The following is a 23,072-nucleotide window of genomic DNA, read 5'->3' on the forward strand; positions in this document are numbered from 1 at the left end:
TTAAACTCTGAAATTGTATCCGCCCATCTAAACACAAAATCAGGGAGAAAGTCATCAGTCTTTAGTTAAGCAAAGCATCTAAAGACTGACTTGTGAGTCTAATAAAAGCCTAACTAAAACGTAAATATGAAAGAGGCTAAGATACGAAAAAGAAGAAACCAAAAAAATAATAAGAAGAGCACGAACGAGTGAGACAAGAGAAGGAAAAGGAAGAGACACACACTAGAGAGAAGGGAGTGAGCGCAGCAGATTGCACATGTTTTTAACCGGCCAAAGTGGGTGGATCTGATAAGGCGGTCTTCTTAGTTGTAAAACAGGCTGATTACTTTATTTCAAAAGAAACTTAATGCTTCTTATTATACCGTATATATTAGGGATGGGACGAAATATCGTTTGACGAAATATCGCGATACAAAATGTGACGAAATGCATCGAATTTCAAAAAAATGGATCGCGAAATGAAGACTAGATGGCACTGCCACATGATTTGTGAAGTATATAAATCATTTAGTGTGTGTGTGGCAGGCATACAGTCTATGGTGGCAGGCTGGCAGCACCATCTGGTGGTCAAGCAGTGCGAAAACCAAACGAAAAAATTACATCCGGGGAACTGTGCAGTCACAGCCAGGTCACAGTGCATGCTGCGACAACGACACTGTTCAAACGGCAAGCTAACATTAGCACCAACTTCCTTGGTTAGCCCTCAAACCGCCGAACAATGGAGTCGAATGAGATCGAAATTGAGGATGCTCCTCCGACGGGATACAGGTCATTTGTGTGGCAGTATTTTGGCTTTCCGATTAAAAGAGACAAAGATGGCAATGGAGTAACTGACAAGACTAACACTGTGTGTAAGCTATGCAAAGTCATCGTTCTGTACACCACCTCCAACACAACGAACATGAACCACCACCTTCAACGTCACCATAAAAATGTGAAGACGGCCCCAGAGAAAACGTTACCGAAGGGACAGCTGACCATGAAACAAGCACTGACACTGGCTCTACCCCCGTCAAGTCCGCGTGCAAAACAGATAACCAGGCTCATTGGCGAGTTCATAGCTGACTATATGGCTCCATTTAACATCGTAGAGAACAGGAAATTCATCCAGATTTTCAAGGTGCTGGAGCCCAAGTTTAAGATGCCATGCCGAGGACATTTTTCAGAGAAGGTAATCCCGGAAATTTACAATGAAACCAAACAAAGCGTGAAAGACTGTCTCAAAAATGCCGACTGCATCGCCCTGACCACTGATGGCTGGACCTCGCGTGCCACACAAAGTTACATCACCATAACGGCACAAGTCATCAACGAGAAATGGGAGAGTAAAAGCTTTGTGTTGCAAACTCGTGAGCTAAGTGAAAGTCATACTGGAGTTAACATAGCTGACGTGTTGAGAAAGGCAGTGGGAGAGTGGGAGCTAACGAGGCCACATACCACCATCGCTTGTGTCACGGACAACGCAAGCAATATGGACATTGCAGTGAGAGAGAGCGGCCTCCACCCTCACATCAAGTGCTTGGCGCACGTTGTGAATCTGGCGAGTAAGCGAGGCTTGGCTGTAGCCCGCGTCGCGCGCCTACTTGGCCGTGTGCGAAGAGTAACTACATTCTTTCACAAGAGTACCACAGCAACCGCTGTCCTGGCCAGCAAGCAAACCCAGCAGGAGCTGCCCCGGCATAAGCTGATCACCGATGTCCAGACCAGGTGGAACAGCACGTACGAAATGCTTGTGCGCTACCTCGAGCAACAGGCTGCTGTCGCAGCAGCCCTGAGCAGCCCAGAAATCCGAAAGAATGCGAGAGAAATCGACACCCTGTGTTCCACTGATGTATCAGACGCAGAAGATATAGTGAAACTGCTCAAGCCACTGAAGACGGCCACAACTGTTGTCTGTGATGAAAAAGAGCCCACTGTTTCACTTATATTGCCACTGAAGTACATGATCGAGCAAAGCATGTCACCAGACGAAAATGACTCCCAGACCATCGCCAACATGAAAAGTGCAATCCTACTCGACATCTCGGACAGGTACTCCGGGGACTGTCATGATATGCTGCAGGAGTGCACAGCGCTTGACCCGCGATTCCGAAGCTTGTCCCATCTGAATGATGAACAACGCGAGTCTGTCTATGCCCGGATAAGTCAGAAAGCTGCAGGACTTCATTTGCAACGCAACCAGGTAGACTAACTTTCATTGAGAAAAAAATGGAGGTGTGCTGTGCGTGTGTGTAACTGTGTATGTGTAGGCTTAGGCTACAGCCTGGAAACTTATTTCTCATATTGATTGTTTTTTTTTTTTTTAGTCGATCTGAGTGAATGAGAGAGAGAGCGAGAGAGAGAGAGAGTGTCTGTGTGTGTGTCTGTGTGTGAGGGAGAGGGAGTGAGAGAGAGAGTGAGTCTGTGTGTGTGTCTGTGTGTGTGAGAGAGAGAGAGAGTAAGTCTGTGTGTGTGTCTGTGTGTGAGGGAGAGGGAGTGAGAGAAAGAGAATGAGTGTGTGTGTGTGTCTGTGTCTGTGTGAGAGAGACAGAGTGAGTCTGTGTGTGTGTCTGTGTCTGTGTGAGAGAGAGAGAGAGAGAGAGAGTAAGTCTGTGTGTGTCTGTGTGTGAGGGAGAGGGAGTGAGAGAAAGAGAATGAGTCTGTGTGTGTGTCTGTGTCTGTGTGAGAGAGACAGAGTGAGTCTGTGTGTGTGTCTGTGTCTGTGTGAGAGAGAGAGAGAGAGAGAGAGTAAGTCTGTGTGTGTCTGTGTGTGAGGGAGAGGGAGTGAGAGAAAGAGAATGAGTCTGTGTGTGTGTCTGTGTCTGTGTGAGAGAGACAGAGTGAGTCTGTGTGTGTGTGTCTGTGTCTGTGTGAGAGAGAGAGAGAGAGAGAGAGAGAGAGAGTCTGTGTGTGTGTCTGTGTGTCAGGGAGAGGGAGTGAGAGAAAGAGAGTGAGTCTGTGTGTGTGTCTGTGTCTGTGTGATAGAGAGAGAGAGAGAGAGAGAGAGAGAGAGAGTCTGTGTGTGTGTCTGTGTGTGTGTGTGTGTGAGAGAGAGAGAGAGAGAGAGAGTGAGTCTGTGTGTGTGTGTGTGTGTCTGTGTGAGGTGTCAGAGAGAGGGGGATAAAAAGAAAGGGATTGAAAGACAGAAATGTTTGAGCTAGTTTTTCTATTTTATTTTTTAGACCAGTGACACTGATGAAAGAGAGACAACTAGGGCCAGTGCTTCAACACCAGGGGCAGCAGCAGAGCAGGCCGTGGTCATGATTGAGACAGCACAGGGAGCAGAGCAGAGCCAAGAAGAGCCAGTAGAAGGAGAAAGGCAGATGCAGGACGTGACACAGCCTCCCCCGTCAAAGAAGACAGCGCTAGAGGATCTCCTTGGGGACTCCTACACTACTCTTGAGACAGTGCAGTCCAGCAGAGGGATTGAAATGGAGATACTCTCCTACAGAAGTGGGATTCCTATCCCACTCAACAGTAGCCCACTTGAGTGGTGGAAAGTGAATGCATATGCTTACCCCATATTTGCCCCCCTTGCCAAAGCCTATCTTTGCATTCCTGCTACTTCAGTCCTGAGTGAGCGTGTCTTTTCCACCGCAGGAGACATTGTGTCTGCTCAAAGATCACTGATTACACCAGAACATGTTGATATGTTAGGTCATGGCCCTGGCCTACGACTGGTTCTTCTTCAGAAAAACTAAGAGAGGCTGGGATAAGTTAACCTAGGGATAGAGCACTAAGGGAGTGTTCTTATTTGTGTTTGAACTGTTAGGCCTTGTGTTTCCCTGTTTGTGTGCAACTGAAACAAAAATAAATAAGTTGTAATTACGCAGTAATATTTTTTCATCTTTTTTGATATCGTATTGTGACGTATCGTATTGTGACCCTGGCATATCGAGGTGCATCATATTGTGAGTTTAAGTGTATCGTCCCATCCCTAGTATATATATATATCTATATATATATATATATATATATATATGTATATACGGTATATATATATACATATATGTATATCTTTGACATATACTTTGACATGTTATGCGCGATAGGCACATACTCTTCTCATGATGGTCAAAATGGTGCTTAACATCCAATTAAAATGAATACAATTGAAAACAACCTATAGTTGCGACAAACAAAACAAAATGAGGAAGCACATATTCATGCAAACAAGTTGATTAATGAACCCCAATTATATTTCTACACTTCAAACACATAATATGGATAAAATGTATAATTTCACATCCAACAGACATTTCAGTTCTGTCACACAGGTAAGGCTGGATACTGGATACTTAAAGATGGCATCTGAAACTTGAGGGATCCCAAGTGACTTTTTACCTCCTTTTGGCCTAAGGATGGCTGAAAGAAGCGTTTGTCCAGTTGGGGTGATACAGGGGTGAGTCCTAAACATTTGACCCCCCGGTTGTCTGGTGGGTCTTGTTCATTGATAATACTGGTTCAAGGGAAGTCCCGAGAGGCTGTTCCTCTACACACTTTACTTACCACCAACAATGAAATGGTATGGTGAGGCATGAATTATTATTGATGCATTGTTATGTACTTCACTTACATACAGTGATAACTTATAATACTACATAGACTATTATAGCACACTAAGAGTCATTACTACAGTTGACTGTTGATGTGTGCATAGGTGAGTTTAGGTATTCATAATGCATCATAAGCTCCATCAGTCAACCTCTAGTTTATAACTAGTCAAGAGGTGGAGCCACACATGGCCTGCTGCAATGGACATCACCAGGTGGAAGTCCTGGGGCACAGGTGTCAGCGGTGGACTCCTGTGGGACGCTGATGTACCAGACACAAATTAAACTGTTGTCTCTATGGGGATGACCAGAGGCAGCAGAGGAGAGTTAGTCATTGGAGCTGGGGTCTCAACATCATCGATCTTGACTCGGCTCAGGCCTCGCAGACTAGACTAAACACCACTCTCTGCGTGGTCTGCACTAAGGCACTACGCAGTAATCCTGAAGTTCTGTGGTGGCGCACTGCTTCGGACACGACATGCATTGACTAGGTTCCCAAAGCACCGACTCCTTCAATACAGAGAGCAGAGCAGTGTGCAAAACTGTAGTTTACTGAAGAGAAAACAGATAGCAGACGGGGTATGCACTTATATACCGTGGGATCTGCACACATTTAGTTAGGTAAGTCCTAAAAGGCTGACTATATTTATGCAAATTTCAGTGGGCAAATGCATGCGAGGTTGGAGCCTGTGGAGGACAGAATTGCTGTTGTTGGGCAACCTGTAATAATTGTAGATCTAAAAAAAAAATGGCAATTTCAATATAGTTGAAATATGAAATATTCCAGCCACTATGTATTTGAAATAAGAGCCAATAAATGATTGTTTAGCTGCTGCAGCATAAACAAACGGTATACTATGTGTAAGGCACTCCTTTGAATCTCTGACATCCAGTAACAAAGTTCAGGACAGTAGCTTTGTGTGACACCCATTAGCCCATTTTACACTGCTTCTTCAAGGTGGGAATTTCACACCATTATGCTGCCTCACAGTTCTGTATAAAATGCAATAGTGAAATGGGGGGACAGAGTTGTTTCACTTTTATCCAGCATCAGAGATAGAAACAATGCCAAAACAATATTAATATACACAGGACAGCCAGCAGGACAGGATCATAGTGTGGGTGTGACATTTCTACGGCGTGTTATGCATGGGACCCATCACAGGAAATTTAAAAAGGCAGCTGCTAGCAGTAAGCAGCTAACTCAAAGAAGAAGAACAGCTGAAAATGTCTGCAAATTGGAAAAAAAACAGTGAGGTCTGGGAGCTCCTTAGGGCCGTAATATACTTGCTGCTTGATCGAACGTACGCGTACACAACACGGCACATTGTGTACGCAGCACTATGCAGCCAAAATGCACAATACTGGCGGTCACCACTTGGGGCAGACAACAGAAATATAACGTGGAAATCGTGAAGAATCTCATGAGAAGAAGAAGAAGGGTCTGGTCTGATCATCCGGTTGGGTCACTGTGTGCATTCGCACCAGCACCTCTAGCGGTTATACAAATATTGCATCTCGCGCACGTATTGCAGTACCTCGTGTTGAGATGTGCGTTGGATGCGTCAAACGAACGCAGATCACGTGTGGCAGCCATGATGCAGTTGCATTTGCGTTGTTTGCAGCAAGTATATTACGGCCCTTACACTCCCAGCAGAAGACGAGATCAGTTGCCATATAACAGGGATGGTAAATAATTGTTATTTCCATTTTTAATGCCATTTTTATTGTTTATAAAGTGCTGCCAAAGTGTCTATTATATGTCACACAAGAGACTAAAGATGTTTTGTTACACATCACACCCATCACGCCTCTTTTGCTTCCTCAATGCTGGCATGCTGTCTAAAATCACACACTGGAGTGGTATGATGCCACCGTTGTTTGGTTCTGTGTTAAAATGCAATGGTGGCACAGAGGAGGGACTTCGTAAGTGGCCCTGCAGTGCATTTGTTGTGTAACGCTGGTGTCATGGCTTAGGCTGTGACCCCTGTTGTTTTCCTGTGCTCTCCCTGTTTCCCCTGAGTGAGTGTGTGTGTGTGTGTGTGTGTGTGTGTGCGCATGTGGGTGTATGTGGGTGTCTTGTGGGTGCAGCATTGTCATCGGGCACCTGGTGGACCTCAACAGCTGTGTGCAATTGCCTCATCTACTTTCAGCTTAAGAAACCACCAGCCATGCAGTGCCAGATTGTTCTGCCAGCTATGTGGTACACTTCTGGACACTCAGTATACTATGTATTATTGAGAGATTCCAGTGTTTTCCCCTTGTGCTTCTTAATCTTATGTCTCTTGGACATGGAAACGCTGCCTGCTTGCTTTCAGCGCTCACGTTAACCAGTTGGGTTGTTCACACTGGAAGCGAAGCAACATGATGCTGCACAGCGTAGTGTGGTGACAAGCACCCTGGCTGGCTCATGATCTGCAATGATAGTTTCAGCGTCTGGTCTATTTTTTCTGTGAGCAGAGAGTGAATCTGGCAAGAAAACACACTGAAAATGTGTTGTAAACAATATAAATAGTATATGATTTAAATGATCTGACTATGTTGAATGATAGAACTTACATTCCATGCTTCCACATTTGTTTTTGTGGTTGTGTCACACATACTTACACACACACGCAATCATGCACACACAGTCAGACACACACGGACAGATGTGATTTAAACAGAGCAAAGGCAGAATTGCTTGCTGATCAGCATGAAGAAATGTGCTTCTGGTGTGAATGGCCAGGTGGCTGCCGGTGGGCAGCTGCCCAACAATTAACAGATCAGGGCGCTTCTGCATTTAGTGTGAACCCAGCATAAAAAGGACTATTGTTTGGGATCCAGGAAAGGGTGGAGGGTCAGATAGACAGGTTTTTGAACTATGCTGCGGCCACCAGCAACTTCAGCTCTTCAGTATTATCATTACCACAGACATGGGGTACGTGTTACAGGACTTGCTTTCTCACGTCGTGTTTATGTTTTATAATTGGTCTGCACAGTCATGTAGACATACAGTGTGCAGGTACACAACTGTGCCGCCAACTGTTCTGTTTACTTTACTTGCTTGATTTTGGTGGCCTGGCTGTCAGGACATAAAAGTTGGCCACTGGAAACTCTCCCAGCTTGCGCTCCCAGTATCTTTGACAGGGGCAGAGCAAAAAGACTTCACAGGGAAGGGAGAGGGGTTCTTTTTCTATTCTGGAAAAACAAAAGACATTGGTTCCTTTGGCAGTATGATCTTTAATATAAAAATGCCAAAAAATGAACAGTAAACCATCAGACCTTTACGGAAAACATTCAGGGCCCTCTCGCCCGCCCCTGGAGCCACAGGTGCTTACAGTGATGTCTAAATAACAAGGTTCTCCAGACAACATCAGTCTACTTATTCAGGTACAATATACAGATTACATTTTAGTCCTGCATTAAATTTTAAATCACAGTAGAGGTTCTAAGAGATGTGTGCCAAAAGATATGGCCGTGGGTTATTCTCTTGTATGTAGCAAACCAAAACACTAAGACCTTCTCCACTGTAGCATATTTCCATTCATATTACATAAACATGAATCCATTTATCAGAAAACACACTAAAAATTATTCGCAGCCTTGAATATTGGCTGCAGGAATATAATGTGAGAAATTCAAATTCAGAGCTGGATAGAGCACAGCTACAATTCCTTTGATAATGTATCATCTTTACATATAAAGTGACAGTGCAATAGGTTATTTTTGGGAGTGTTGTGTCATTATAGTAAATTAGCAGTAAAATACAAAGAATAGAATTTCGTTATACAGTAAAATGTTAAACACCCATTGTGTTGAATGACAAAAACAGCCCTTTTCTAAAAAGATATGTCGCTTTTTACATTCCGTGGAGAAAGTGTATTTCAGTATGGCTCTTAAGTCAGAGTCCTTGGGGAGAGAGTTGTTCACACTCTCAGATTTGGACAGTAGCAACACTATTATGCTAGGCAGTTTTAAATCAAGCAGTATCCCCATTTAAGTGTCCCTCCCTATAAAGTAGGGGGATAAATGAATAAAAGCAACATGTAACAGGTACTAACAGGCAGTAAAATGTTCAGCACTGCCCATCACACCCCCATTATCCTGGTTGCATTTACATTCACCCGTCTCTTTATAGCTCTCACACCCTGGAAGTGGTAATTCTGGCTTGTAAAGCAAGCAGAGAGAAAAGGGGACATACTGAGTTTAAAAGACACACACAAAAGAGAGTGAGTCATATTCTCTATCTTTTCTTTCCATTCTATCTTCCCTATGTGCAATCTGTGCTGTACTTTATGTGATAATGACATGAATTGAGATCCACTGTCTCCAAGGAGGTCGTGTGATTACATCTGTCCATCCATTTGTTTGTCTTTGACCAACATATTTTTATAACTAATGATGAGATTGGCTTGACATTTGCTGTACTCTCAACCTTTGGCCAAATACACAATATTCAATAAACCCATTTCATCCCACTGGTCACAATAGTGACTCTCTAAAAATGTTACTGAGTGATTTTTCGATGCATTGTCAGTAAATACTGAAATTACACAATGCTTAGTTGAAATGTGTGCAGTGTCACATGTTGAGAGTAACTTTTCACATGACCAGAGCTGTTTACTTCCTGGTTGTACCTTGAGAAGAGGATGGCTGCCTCAAAGCTCCCAAAGAAAAGGTTAGTAAAGTATGTTAAAATAAACATAGGACAATGATTTTTGGTATACATGATCTGTACGGTGCCTAGTAACGATAAATGCATTTGCAATTACTCAAATTTGTTTGGTGTGTTTGCAGAACTACTCAAAATGTTAACGGTCACAATAGTGACTGGTGGGATAGAACGTTGTATCTAGGTGCACATATACTTCTATCCAGACAAAACTGGTGTTGTACCTAACTTTCTACTTTTTTCATTCTTTTAGATTCACTTTGAGTGAAGTTCTTGATATGTTGGATGTGGTGATGGCCCAGACAAGGCATGCAACATAGCCCTCAAAATGAGAAAGATGCCATCCCCAATGATTGTGATGGTGATGCGTCAGATACGGACTATGAGGGGGAGATAGGCCATTTGCCAGTATCCATCCAGCCAGGATGTTGAATGCACATGCTGAACTTATGGGGACAGATGATGACAGGAACAACATTGATTATGACCTCCCTTAGAGATATCACTGTTGAAATGTCCAACCTCTAAGCCACTTAGACCAAGGCCAAGCAACTGGATATGAGTATGGACAAGCTCTTTACATTCTATGGGATCCTTCTGGAATCTGGCTATACTGTTCCAAGAAGACGTATGTTACACCCGCAAACGTAAACAGCCCACAAACGTAATAAACCACAAACGTAATACAAATCTGCAGCTTTGAATGTAATAATCCTGCAAATGTAATAAATTTCCCACAAACGTAATAGCAGCTGCCTACTACAAACGTAACACACAATTTTCCGCAAATGTAATAACTATTGCATTTGCAGGAAATTATTACATATGTGGGAAGGTGAAAATCTAAACTGTAATAACTTCCCACAAATGTAATATGAGACTGAATAATGATCTTTGTGGTTGTTGTTTGTTTACTTATACACCTGCCAATAGTGATGCGTTTGTTGACAAGCAACCCGCAGGTCGGGTGGGGCGGGTCAGAAAGTGACAGAGCAGCGTTCTGAGTAAGTTAGAAATAACTTACAGAAACACACACATACACACACACACACACACACACACACACGCTGGTCATTCCTTGTCAGTTCACAGAATTACTCTGTGGCAGCAAATATGTCGTTTAATTGGATTTATTTTATTTTATTCTGCCTCTTGTTAATATGGATTTCTCTGCAGTATATATATGTGTTTCTGTAAGTTATTTCTAACTTACTCAGAACACTGCTCTGTCACTTTCTGACCTGCCCCACCCGACCTGCGGGTTGCTTGTCAACACACGCATCACTATTGGCAGGTGTATAAGTAAACAAACAAACAACAACAACCACAAAGATCATTATTCAGTCTCATATTACATTTGTGGGAAGTTATTACAGTTTAGATTTTCACCTTCCCACATATGTAATAATTTTCTGCAAATGTAATAGTTAGTAGTTGTAGTAGGCAGCTGCTATTACGTTTGTATGCACTGGTCACTTGACAGCAATGTACATAATGAAAGCATTTCAAATGCAATGCAGAGAAATCGATTTGATGAAATAATGGCCTCACTACATTTTGTTGACAGCACAAAAGCCCTTTTTAGACAGGAATTGTGCAAATTTGCAGGAAAGCCCAATCAGTCTTTTTTCAGCACTGGCAGTATAAAAACAAAATCGGGGAGGGCGGAAAATTGCCGTCTACCGACTTTTGTTTATACAGAATGCGCCTTTTTCGGGGCAATGGGGGGCGTGAGCAAATAACAAAATGTGTAGCTCAGCGTGTGATCTAAGCGGTGACGTGGGAGGGAAGCCGCAGCTAGTCAGGCGGCGGTAGTCAGGCTGTGGTAGTCAGACGGCGATTCTCTCGTAAATTGGCCCGTTCTTTAACGTCCCCGTCATCTGACGGTTAATGGCCTCTTTGTCTGCGAGTGCAAGGAGGGCGCACAGTTCTTTGTCTCCCCAGTTGCTCGTCTTTACAGTTTCTGTCAGGTTTGTGTTTCCCTCTTGCTACTAGCTGCTCGCTAATTCCTGCTGTCAGCTGTTTCCTGTTTATCCACCTCCAGTGGCTCACACGTGCGGCGTCATCAACAGCTCCTCCCACAAGTCTTCAACAGCCCCTCCCATTGCAGAAGGCCGCCTCGGTCTGTTTAAACTTAAAGTGTTCCGCCAATATGACTACCCTCCGAGACGGAAAATTGGGCGCCTCGGATCAACTCCGCCTCTGTGTGTCTAAACGCTCGCAGCTTGCCGGCAAAACAGCCCAACATTCGCGGAAAATCTGGGAGTGTAAAAGGGGCTAAAGATCACTGAGGACCCACTTTTCAAGGTTAGGCCCATCTTCACCGAGCTCAACAAGTCGTAAAAAGTCAGGCTGTCAGTATATGAAAGCATGATACGATATTACGGCCGCCATGGATGCAAGCAATTCATAAAAGGCAAACCAATCCGTATTGATTATAAAATCTGAATATAGAGCCACTTCACCCTTATTTTACCCCCCCAAAAAAGCACTTTCAGCACCTTTAATTGACAATACAACACATTATCCCACCAGTCACAGTTGTGACCAGTCATAAAACACACTTTTTAATCTACTTCTTCAAAATTTCCTTGAAAAATTATTCTCGATTATGTCAAAGGGTTACCAGTGAAACATGATTTGGATATTTTAATGTCTGGGAAAAATTTGGGTTGAATGGGTTAAACGTAAGTCATGACCTATTGCTAAATACAAACTAAATATGATGGGCACTTTTATACTCCCGAGAGGTTGGAGCAGGTCTGCACTGTAATGAATGCTGCTTTTGTGTTTTTGAATTTTCAATAAGTGTTTCAACTGAAAAATTACATTTCAATGACGACACTTATTCTATTCAATGTCTTTGCTACATATTTCCTTGTTTACATTGGTCAAAGAGACTGATGTGAACAACATTTTTTTTAACTGGTCCAGTATCGAGTGAGCGGGCAGCGGCCTCCAGTCGCAGGGAGGGCTGCAACGGAAGCACACAGGGCAATTGAACACTGTCACTGTGTCCATTACAAAGTGGTGATGTTAACCACAGAAAGGCTCAGATTGTTAATATAAGTGGCAAAAGTGTCTCTTTACTTTTCACTTCTGTTTGTTATTGTCTCCTTAAGCAGAAATCTCCTTCTGAAATATCACAAGATGTCACGTGATGTCACTTGTTGCAGAAAAACAACAGTGGAAATGGAAATGTGTGTGAGATCTGGAGAGAGTATAATAACTAGATTAGTTTACAGTAAATGTAATTTAGTGTTATCTAAAAGATATTCAGTGTCATGGATGACTATTTACCTGATCTCAATCATGTGGATGAGGCTTTGAATTGGACTGCAGCCTGTATTTATGTGTGCCAGAGTATACCAATGAAGAGTGGACAAAGAGAGAGGAGAAAAAGGCAGCAGAGGGTGAACCAGCTTCAAGGCCATTAAGCTGGAAGACTGATGGTGCTCCTGTGGGTGCTGTGACCTCATGTCCACAAAGGAAAAAAGCCTATTTTGTAAAGACAGATACGTGTTTGCACATTTAGAAACTGTACTGACAAAATGAGGATTTACACTTCGAGCAGCTTTCATAGACTTTGTTGGATAAGGATGTGCTAACCTTTAGGCTAGTTATGGTACAAATGGATCCTAACATTCCTGTCTATACACTGCCCATGCAGACCTGCAGGTCTGCAGTGACCACTAGGATGACTACTACCTGTCAAAGAGGAGAAGAAATCCAGAGCTTATTTTCTCAAAGTAAACTCCTCTTCCAAGTGTGTTTACCTGCTGCAGTTAAGTGGAGGTATTATGTTTACATTGTATAATATTACGCATGAAAGCATGGCAGGATAACGACAAAAACAATTAATTAATTAATCAAAAGGAGGCGCACAGTATCAATTGATTCAACACTGATTATAACAAATCTATAATATATATAAAATATATTTATGTTTCAATATTATACAACCTATAATATATTTTTATTGCTCTTCCCATACATCAAGGAGATACCTACTGGCTATGAATGAAGACGGTTATGTAAGTTACTGTACAAGCCCCTATACACTGCCTTTTCTTATAAGATAATCATCTGTTATTCCCACAGAAATTTGTAGTGTTACAGCAGCAGAGGGGATAGTGTAGTAACAAGAAGTAGCAAGAACAGTAAAATAAAAACCACTGCTGCCTTTTTCTCTCTCTCTCCTCATCCACTGTTCATCCGTATAGGCTACATATCCTCCACATTGTCGAAATCAGGTCAATAATCATCCATGATATTAAAAAACGTATAGACAACGCTAAAATACATTTTCTATAAACTAATCCAGTTATTAAGCTCTCTCCAAATCTCCACCAAATCTCCACTGACTGCAACAAGTGACATCTCGTGATATTTCAGAAAGAGATTTCTGCTTTACGAGGCAAATCCAAACAGACCGGATCAAGTGAAAGGTAAAGAGACACTTAGTGTAACAATCTGAGCCTGTCTGTGGTGAAAATAACCGCTTTTAATGAACATACAGTGACAGCCTTCTTTTGCCTTGTGTGCTTCCTTTGCAGCCCATCCTGCCTGCTCACTCAATACCTAAATAAATTGTAGTTCACATCAGTCTGTTAGACCAATTTAATGTACACAGGAAAAAAGATTCCAGAATGAAAAATGCCAAAGTCTTCTTTTAAGAAGTATTGTTTCCACAATGAAATTAATAAAAAAATAAAAACAGTAACAGTAACAGTACAGTTTAGGAGTCATGGTTCAGTTCCTGTTCAGTACAGCAGAAAGATAGACACATGCATAAGGTTTCTTTTCATATATACTCAACAGACAGTACTATGTGTAACAATTTGCCCACTGGCAACTTTGGTGAAATACTTATATAAAAAAGAATTAACAGGCTACCAATTAACCAGTTAGCTACTGAAAATATGTGCAACTTCTGTAAAATAAAAACTGGGACACAAAAAATTATAATTAATGAATGAGGATAAAAGGGTGTCAGTTTCATAGTTATTTAATGCATTTCACCAATGTATTAGTAAATTAACATTTTTAAATATCTTCTTAAGTTAAGTGGAGCTACTTTTAAAGCTCTACTAAGGCATTTAATTAGACTACTGTCCTTGTCCTAGTATACAAGCACGGGAGGGGAATCTATTTATCAGACTACTACTGACGCAATGATAACAGGCAATATGTTCCCTTTCAGCCTTTTAGTACTGGACCTTTTTCCGGTTGACCAATTACATCACACACCAAACAATCAACAAACAAGTTAGCTAGGGCTAGCTAGCAAACTGGTACCATTTAATACAGATAGCTTGCATACATTATACAGACACAGTACACACAATAGGATACAGAAGATAAGATACATGAATAAATAGAATAAATAGAATGCTGAGGAATACATGTTGTAAAAGGAAAAAAAATCATTATAAAGAATTTAAGAGATGAATAGCAGAGGGAATAAAAGATTTCAAAAAACGGTTAGTCTTACAGACAGGTGAGACATAGTGGTGACCTGAGAGCAACTTAGAAAATTCACCTGCAAGCACATGACCAGGAGAAGACAAAATAATGCTATTAGACTTCTGGGTCAAAGCATGCTGTGGAGCATGTGCAGAGCATCTCGGACAGTTTGGGTCCAATAGACTTTATACATGCATGAGTAATTTGACTCCCAATCACATTACCAGGGTGTGTTAGTCCAACTTTGAAAAATTTCATTTAATACTTTAATGATTTAATAATTTAATATTTCAGTCGGGTTTTAGTGGGACTAATACAATAAATCAACTTTCTCTGATGTCATGTAAACAAACTGACAGTATATTTGTCACCAAAATGCATTTAAAGAAGCATGTTTAATGCATTTCCTACCTAACAAAACATTTGCAAAGCTTTTTTTTGAATGTTTGGAAACATGCATTGTTTATTGGCTTGTGGTCTTCTTCATGTCCTTTTTTTAATTTGACACAGTACCACCACGTCAGCACACACAACGCCTGCTGTAGTCTGTCATAGTTGTCTGTATGTGAATTATCATGCAAGTACTAAGGGAGCACATAATACAGACAGTACACAGCCATTCTCAGCAAAACACAGCGCCACTAGTAGTCAAAAACTTCATCCTGTCTTTGTGTCAGTCTTTTTGATGACCAAACCAAACAAGCTATGTAAAAATAATAGAAAGGTAACAAATCACATATGAAACCTTGAAAGATGCACGAGGCTAGTGCTAAGTCATGTGCTACAATTCCTCTACAACACTTTAGTACAGTTATGGCCAGCCATGACCATATTAATTGTAAACAATGGCAGACGACCTACAGTTATTTTTAAATCAATTTTAGAATGTAGTGGGGATAGGTCTGGCCAACGCATTTTCATCCCAACTAGCCAAATACTGCCGCTTTGTCAGCCGACCAAAACATCAAAATATGACACACTAGGTACAAGCACCCCCTGCGACCCCTAACAGGATTAGTGGTTACAGAAAATGACACCCTTTTTTATGTTTTTCTTTGGTTAAGGCAACAAAAGCATGTGGTTAGGTTTAGAAAAAGAACAGTTTGGCTAATGTCATGACATACCTCACCACATGCTACACATACTAGCACACTACCTTGTTATTAAAATAACTCCACTGACTTTTGGTTTCACACAGGAAATGAATAGCGGGCTCCCGCATAAAACTCTGGAGCATGTTTGACCCATCCACCACCCCTCCTGCTGCATCAACAACTGCCGCCACCCGGTGTGTTTCTTGCTGCTGTGAAAGGTGCCTCTGTCTGTCTGTATCTAACTCTGTGATCACAAGCAGTGGTATTTGACAAGTTGGAAATGAGAAAGGGCTGGTCTGGCAGAGCAAGATATGAATCAGAATAAGAAGTAATCCTCCTACCTAAGAGCCTACAAAAAAATCCATTTTTCAACTACAAGTGTGTTAATGCCAGACACGTTACCTTCTTTTCTATCACAAAGAACTGCTCAAACACCATGTAAAGACTTTAGAATTAGAGGAGACTTGCATGAAAAATAAAGACTATTGTTATTGTCCACTGAGTCTTTTCACAACTGATAGAAAAGTTGAAATTTAATGAGGCAGAGGAAACCCTGTAGAATCAGGATATCAAATTAAATTGGCCGACACGCCAAGTGAAACATTGTGATCGCTTTGCACTGTTCAGTGTAAGTGAATTTATCATTTTAATTCTACATTTGTATTCAAAGTTCTTCCACGTCAGTACACACCATAAACTGTCTTGTTTTATCCTTTTTAGTACCTGCTGCCAAAGTTCCCTCTTTCTTTTCCTGAATGTCTCTCTTTTTCTAGTTTTCTGTCAGTCATTGTACTATCCCATAATATCATGTTGTTTTCCATCATTTGCATGTTGCTTTTTAGCTTGGTCAGCATAAAGACTGGCTCAAAGATAGGATAGAGTTTTCGACCACAAGTGGCACTGTGTGAAACACTTTGATGAGAAGGTGTTTTATGTGTAACATACGCCTTGTACCCAAGGGCTATTTCCATATTAAATTCTACTGTATATGTGTATTGTAGAAGATGTGGAAGGTGTAGAAGATTTGTCTTCGTATCCTCTTTTAGTTAATTTTGATAAAATTATCTGAATTCCTAATCCTATTACTGATGATCTGCGTTTCACAGATTTCATCGAGACTATTGTGCTTTTTGGGGTTTTCCCTCTTCTTTAGTGTGTTATATAGCATTTTTCTGCCTCTATAAGATCTGCTAAGTAGAAAAAAAAAGTCCAGGCTAAAGGGAGCTCTCTCTCCCCACAGACACACAGCTCTTCAGCTGGCAGAAATGGCTCGTTTGAATTTCCTGCCTTTATTTCCGCGACATTATTGGCTAAAAATGTAACAAATTAGCTATGCACACAGTGCCCGCCTGCAGGCCACTGAGCTGCACCCCCAAACACACCTGTTCTGAGCAGAGCCAGAAGAGAGAGGCTGCAGAGTTTGAACTGTTGAGAAGCTGTTGAGGAGATGCCATGTCTAGACTTGTTTGAGACTGCCGAAGGAAGAAGGAACAAAGAAGAAGTGGTTGGAATTTATTTTCGATGCAATTCCTCCACAATACAACCCGTACATTTTATTGTGTTCCCTCCATTCTCCTGAGGACTGCTTCACAAACTGCCAACAGTTTACAGCTGGAGTTTCACAGCAGTTACTGCTGAAAGACGGGGTAGTTCACTCTGTTGGACAAATCTGGAGATCTGGGATCACAACCTGTAACACAGGGTTGCCAACTCTCACGGTGTGACTGTCACTCTTTCACCATCAATGTCACTCTCTCACGCCCATTTAAGAAATCTCACACCGGATGTCCACTGGATCTGTCGCTTGCACGATTCGGCCGTGGCGCGGACTTGCTCCGTCCTGTGCGGGACGTCAATGTCCACTGGGAACTTTGACGTTCCACTTTGACGTCATGTTGATGTAACGATGTGAAATACAATCCGGGGTTTTCATGGGTGTTTTATTTTGAAAATGGACCGGATACTCTTGTCTTTTCTGCGCCTGACTTTCTGTTTGACTCATTTGGTCTGTATTCTGTATTCCATCGTCGCCGAGTCCTTTTTTTTTTTTTTTTTTTTTTTTTACGTCACAGACCATTGTGTGGCTTGACCGGACCAGATACTATTCTTAGAAATTATGCGTAGGTCTTGTGGGGCTACCCTGAACTTCATGCTACTTCGTCCTTCCCCTAGTCTCCTACACTGGTTGCCTATTGGCTTACAAAGTAAATAGCGCGGAAGTCACCTGTCGTCGATACATTGCTGGTCAGAATTGTACCAAGGTAAGCAAATTGCTGATGAATTTACATTCAACTGTGTTATGAAACCATGTGCCCAGCCTGGATAACTAAAACACACTTATGATGAAATAAACTCTTTGGTAGATGAGTCTGCTGAATTTCTTTAAGAAAAAAACGAGGCAAGAAGAAGAGAGTAGTTCTAATAGGTGCCCTACTACACAAGAACATGATGAGGTAGGCTAATATAATGCACTTGTCTATTATCTATTTCCGTATGATATTGCATGAAAATAGGATTTTGCCGCGTGAATCTTCAAAATTTTCTCTGGGGAGAACACTCCGAGCCCCCCTTGAAATATTTCTTTTTTGTCACAACAGGACATATTACTGGATTTTTTAAGCAGATGATCAGTACTACCATCAGATTGATGAAATTGACCTTGATCTGTGCCGTAAAACAAATATTGAGCGTCTATGGACGTATGTGGGGCTTAGGCCCATAGATATGGTAATTTTAAGGTTAAAAAAAAAAAAAAAAAAAAAGTGCCGCCGTATCCACGTATGTTCATGACCACGCAAGCACAAGCAGATATTACATCACAAGGTAAAATCTCACCAAAGTTGGCAACTCTGCTGTAAGTATGCTTTATGAGTTGTGAATTTGTTGTGTAAAAACAAACTAGGAAGCTGCTACTGAGTGTTGACGTGTGGAGTAGATGGCTGTAGGAGCTAACATTAGACTGTACATCCAGTGTTTAGCTGTAGGCCTCAGCTAACTGGCTACCCAAAGTTACTGTTTTAAAATGCTTTTGCTACTCAGCTAACAGTAAGTTACACTGCCAGCTGGGTGGTGTCAGTAAGATGAATTTGATGACTGAATTTTGGAGAATCTAACAGAGCTTAGATGTGCAGCATGTCCATATTGACAAAAGTTTCAACATTTCTGTGTCAGGCCCGAGCTAAGCAGCTGACTGCTGCTATCTCAAGTTATTGGCTCCATGTCATTGGTCCGACAGCCCATTGGTCCGACATCCCATTAGTCCGATGTCCCGTTGTTCTGATATGTGATTATACTAGGCTATACTGTATTTGTGTACCATAGAGGATCAGCAACGCAACAAAAGTAGGCTACTGGTCGAGATACAAGTGTCATAGAGAGGAGAGAGTGAAACACCATAACCTCCTGTTATTAACTCTGGGGTCAGGGTTGTGTGGGGAGCTCTCCGCGGTGCTGAACGGCTCCCGGCGGGCATATTTCTGCCATGGTGGTGCACCACGACCGGCTCTGGGTCAGCTGGGAAAGGCTTGAGGCAAAGCAGGCTCATGGCTTATGTGTTTGCCACTTTCTTTTTCATTTTAACCCACACCATGATCTTTTCCTAACCCTAACCAAGTGGTTTTTGTGCCTAAACCTAACCAGACCTTAACCACAGGGCATCATGATGATTTTGGAACAACGGGACTTCAGAACAATGGGTTTAATATGGTCGGAACAATGGGTTGTCCAAATAATGGGCTGTCGGACCGATGGGCAGACCCCAAGTGATTAGCTGACAGCAGGCCAGCAGTCAGACCTGGGGTCAAATTAAGACCTGCATTTATTTGTCAAAATGCATGGCTGACCTCTGAATTTGATTGTGAATCGGCTTTTGAAGAGGACCTTTTATGCTTTCTCCCTTTTCTTTTGTGTTTTACACAGCATTATAGCTGCAGGTCTTGGCTAACTGGCTAACCAATGTTTGGCCCAATCCCATTTCTACCCCTTAAATCTTCCACTTGGTATTGAGTGCCCTCATTTGCAAGATAACCCTTGATGAGGGAAGTGAGAAATATTAGGGTAGAGATCTTTCCCTATGAAATGAGACACCACTTCATGCAAATCGGCGTGGCCGACGTGCATACGTCATGCATAGTACCGACGCGAGATACTGGTAGTCATTCAGGTTTGAAAATGCCGGCTCCAGCGCTTGTGTTACCTGTGGCGTGTGCTATGTTTATTCTGAAGAAATGCTGAAAACAGGAGCCACCTACGACGTCTTCTAGTTCTGATCGACTTTGTTCGGGGAAGTTGATTTGTTTAAATATTTTGACGCTGTGTTCAACCGAGTTGCTGATGAGTTTACCCTTGTCCAACCATCTGTTGTTTGTATAGCCTACATTCCAATCTTACAGTAACAAATTGTAGCCTATATCTGCTTTTGATGAGTGAGGTGTTCTGGGAAATTTCCACTTCCACTTCGTTGAAAGTGTGGGTCGGGGCTACCTTGTAATCTAGGGCGGGTTTTAAGTGTTGGAAACCACTTCCACTATCTCAATTCTGTTTTGAATTGTAGCCAAAATGTGAACGCGCACAACCAAGTGCAAGTGGGTATTTCTGTGGGTATTAGGACAGGCCCTTACTGTTTTGAAATGCTTTTGCTACCCGGCGTACAATAAGTTAAACTGTTAGTCTCAGTAAGATGAATTTAACAATTAAATTGTGGAGAATCTAACTGAGCTATCAATGTGCAGCATGTCCATATTGACAAAAGTTTCTACATTTCCATGTGTGATGCCCGATCTGAGCAGCTAAGTGCCGCTAGCTCGAGCAATTAGCCGACAGTGCCGCAACAGTCAGACCTGGGCTGGAAGTAAGAGTTTGTGTGTCTGTTCCACGTTTTTCTCCTCACTGACTTGGTCAATCCAATCAAAATTTGGCACAGTGGTAGAGGGTCATGGGAGGATGCGAATGAAGCAATATTACATCAATTGGCCAAAGGGGGCGCCATAGCAACTGATTGAAATTGCAAACTTTGAATGGGCATATCTCATGCCCCGTATGTTGTAGAGACATGAAACTTTGCACAGCTAATTTCTTATCTAGGCCTAACCGCCATATCGATTTTTACTAAACTTGGTAGATATGTAGAACAGAACACCTCAAGGTGACTGGAGAAATTTAATTGGCAACTGGGTGGCGCTATAACAACAGAAAAATGCTTAAAAATGGCTAAAATNGCTAGAGAGCTAATTTCTTATCTAGGCCTAACCGCCATACTGATTTTTACTAAACTTGGTAGATATGTAGAACAGAATGCCTCAAGGTGACTGGAGAAATTTAACTCTAATTGGCAACTGGGTGGCGCTATAACAACAGAAAAATGCTTAAAAATGGCTAAAATTCGACCGATCGCTGTAGCTCCCCCTGTGGCCAAATGTTTGTTTTTTTTTCTAATTTTTGGTACGACTAAGTCATGGTATGGTATGCTGTACATAATCACGGAAACTGTGTGTCATTCTGTCAGTCAATCATTCTGTCTGTCCACGTTTTTCTACTCACTGACGTGGTCAATCTATGTGAAACTGCACATAGACATTGAGGATTGGCATAGGTAGAAGGTGACAAAGCTACCAATGGGTATGGACTAGTCGTTACGAAACACTGTAGTTAATCTGAGTTACACAGATGGGGAGGTATTTATGTGATGAAAGGATTTTGTGTGTGTGTTACATGTTTGAATACGTATGTTTGGTCTGCTGATTTTACAGGGAGGTGACAAAACTGTTTAGCGTGTCAGATGTTGACTAGGGATAGGTACCCAAACCCAGTACTAAATTGGCCCCGGGCAAACTTATCAAAGACCGTGATAAGCTCTGATGATATTGGTTCTTTTATCGGTACTTTTACACATTTTGGTTTAATTCATTATCATCCTGCAGCCTCTCATCTGTGCTCTGTGCTGGGGCTGAACTGCTCCACATACACACACACATACCTACACGACATGGTAATCGGTGAACAGAGTAAAGATAACTTAAAAATTACTTGAGTTGACGGCAGCTACACCAGTTACTATAACTGCAATGAAACCTTAAGGACTAAGAAGCCAATACTTTATCAATACATGTGTTCAGCAAGCATAAACATGTAGACAGCAATATTTTAATATGCTCCGTCCACAGTCTCCACACGAACGTTATGTCTTACACAAGGACTGCAGTTTGGCTAATAGTGAATTGCTCAAATGACAGCTGTCTGTATGTAGACTAACTTAGTTTGATACTTATCTTAAAATTAGGCAGATACTTTTAAACTAAGCTGCTGGCTGAGACAAACAGCCCGTCCTCTCTCTACTAGCACTAATGTTACCTGCACACAGTGAATCACATCAGCAGAGAGGCAGAAGGACAGAGGACAGGGGGACTGGACGACAGAGAATAGGAGGAATGACTTGTAGTGACTGCTGAAACTACACTTCACTCAGTATTGTGATGTCAGGGAAATCATTTATATGGTGACATTGCTGTTGTAAAAATTACTGTTCTGGGACAGTACTGTTACTGCTCTGGAAACATTTAGTTATATTCAAAATATTCAGTTATCCTGATCTGAATTTATTCTTTTTAAATTTATATATTTACTAAAAAGCAATTATTTAGAAATGAAAAAGAACCGATAAGAGTAGCAATAAAAAAAAGTAGCAGTATCGATAAAATCTTAACAATACCCATCCCTAATGCTGACTGTTTCTTATTTGGTGCAATATCAGTTTAAGAACTTAATTTTCCTTTGTCTTTTAGAGTACATCACAGCAGGGCCCTGGTGCCCAACACCTCTCCACTACAGCCAGATTCCAGGATGCAGGATCCCAAACAGACCCTCCACAAACCGTCTTAAGGCCCATTTATGCTCAACGTTAAATACGGATCCGGATACGTACGGAGCCTTCTCGCGTTCATTTCGTCCGTATTTTTGCACATTTCCATAAAGCTTACGGATACGGGCCAAACGGAGCAGTACCACCGGAAACCGTGGGGGCAGTGTTGCTGTCACTACCCGATACGTAGCTCTAGTGAGACACGAAGAAGAAATAACAATGGCGGAACTTTTTCGCCTTAAACGCTGAAAATAAAATAAAAGAGGGAGACAGATTTTTCCTAATTTTGCCTGCACTCCTGGCCCTGCACATACCCCCGAAACTCGGGTCTCCCGCTCCTCTTATGCAAGAGGTATATTATCAATATCTCCTCCACAGTCGCCATGTTTGTTTTTGAGTTTGTTGTTGTCATAAACTTTTGACTCTGGGCTGCCCCCTGGTGGATATATTGGTTAACATCCATGCCAACG

General features: G+C 41.9%; 1 protein-coding gene across 2 annotated transcripts; it reads left to right on the top strand.

The window, feature by feature from the left end:
- The first annotated feature begins 377 nt into the window (after positions 1-377).
- LOC126396247 (E3 SUMO-protein ligase ZBED1-like) lies at positions 378-22,817 on the top strand. Of its 2 annotated transcripts, none has more exons than XM_050054183.1 (2): positions 378-2,182; positions 22,526-22,817. In XM_050054183.1, the coding sequence occupies exons 1-2, from the start codon at positions 719-721 to the stop codon at positions 22,643-22,645; spliced, it is 1,584 nt and encodes a 527-aa protein (XP_049910140.1). In that variant the 5' UTR covers positions 378-718; the 3' UTR covers positions 22,646-22,817. The 2 variants fall into 2 exon arrangements, with proteins under 2 accessions (XP_049910140.1, XP_049910139.1); XM_050054182.1 differs by lacking the exon at positions 22,526-22,817 and adding an exon at positions 3,162-3,760.
- The last annotated feature ends 255 nt before the right edge of the window (positions 22,818-23,072 follow it).

This window comes from Epinephelus moara, chromosome 10 (genome assembly GCF_006386435.1).
Source record: "Epinephelus moara isolate mb chromosome 10, YSFRI_EMoa_1.0, whole genome shotgun sequence".
NCBI lineage: Eukaryota > Metazoa > Chordata > Actinopteri > Perciformes > Serranidae > Epinephelus > Epinephelus moara.

Excerpts from the sequence above, each read along its gene's own strand:
- LOC126396247 (XM_050054182.1), top strand. The coding sequence starts at position 719 with ATGGAGTCGAATGAGATCGAAATTGAGGATGCTCCTCCGACGGGATAC. Across the intron at positions 2,183-3,161 it reads TTCATTTGCAACGCAACCAG|ACCAGTGACACTGATGAAAG; the intron begins GTAGACTAACTT and ends TTTATTTTTTAG.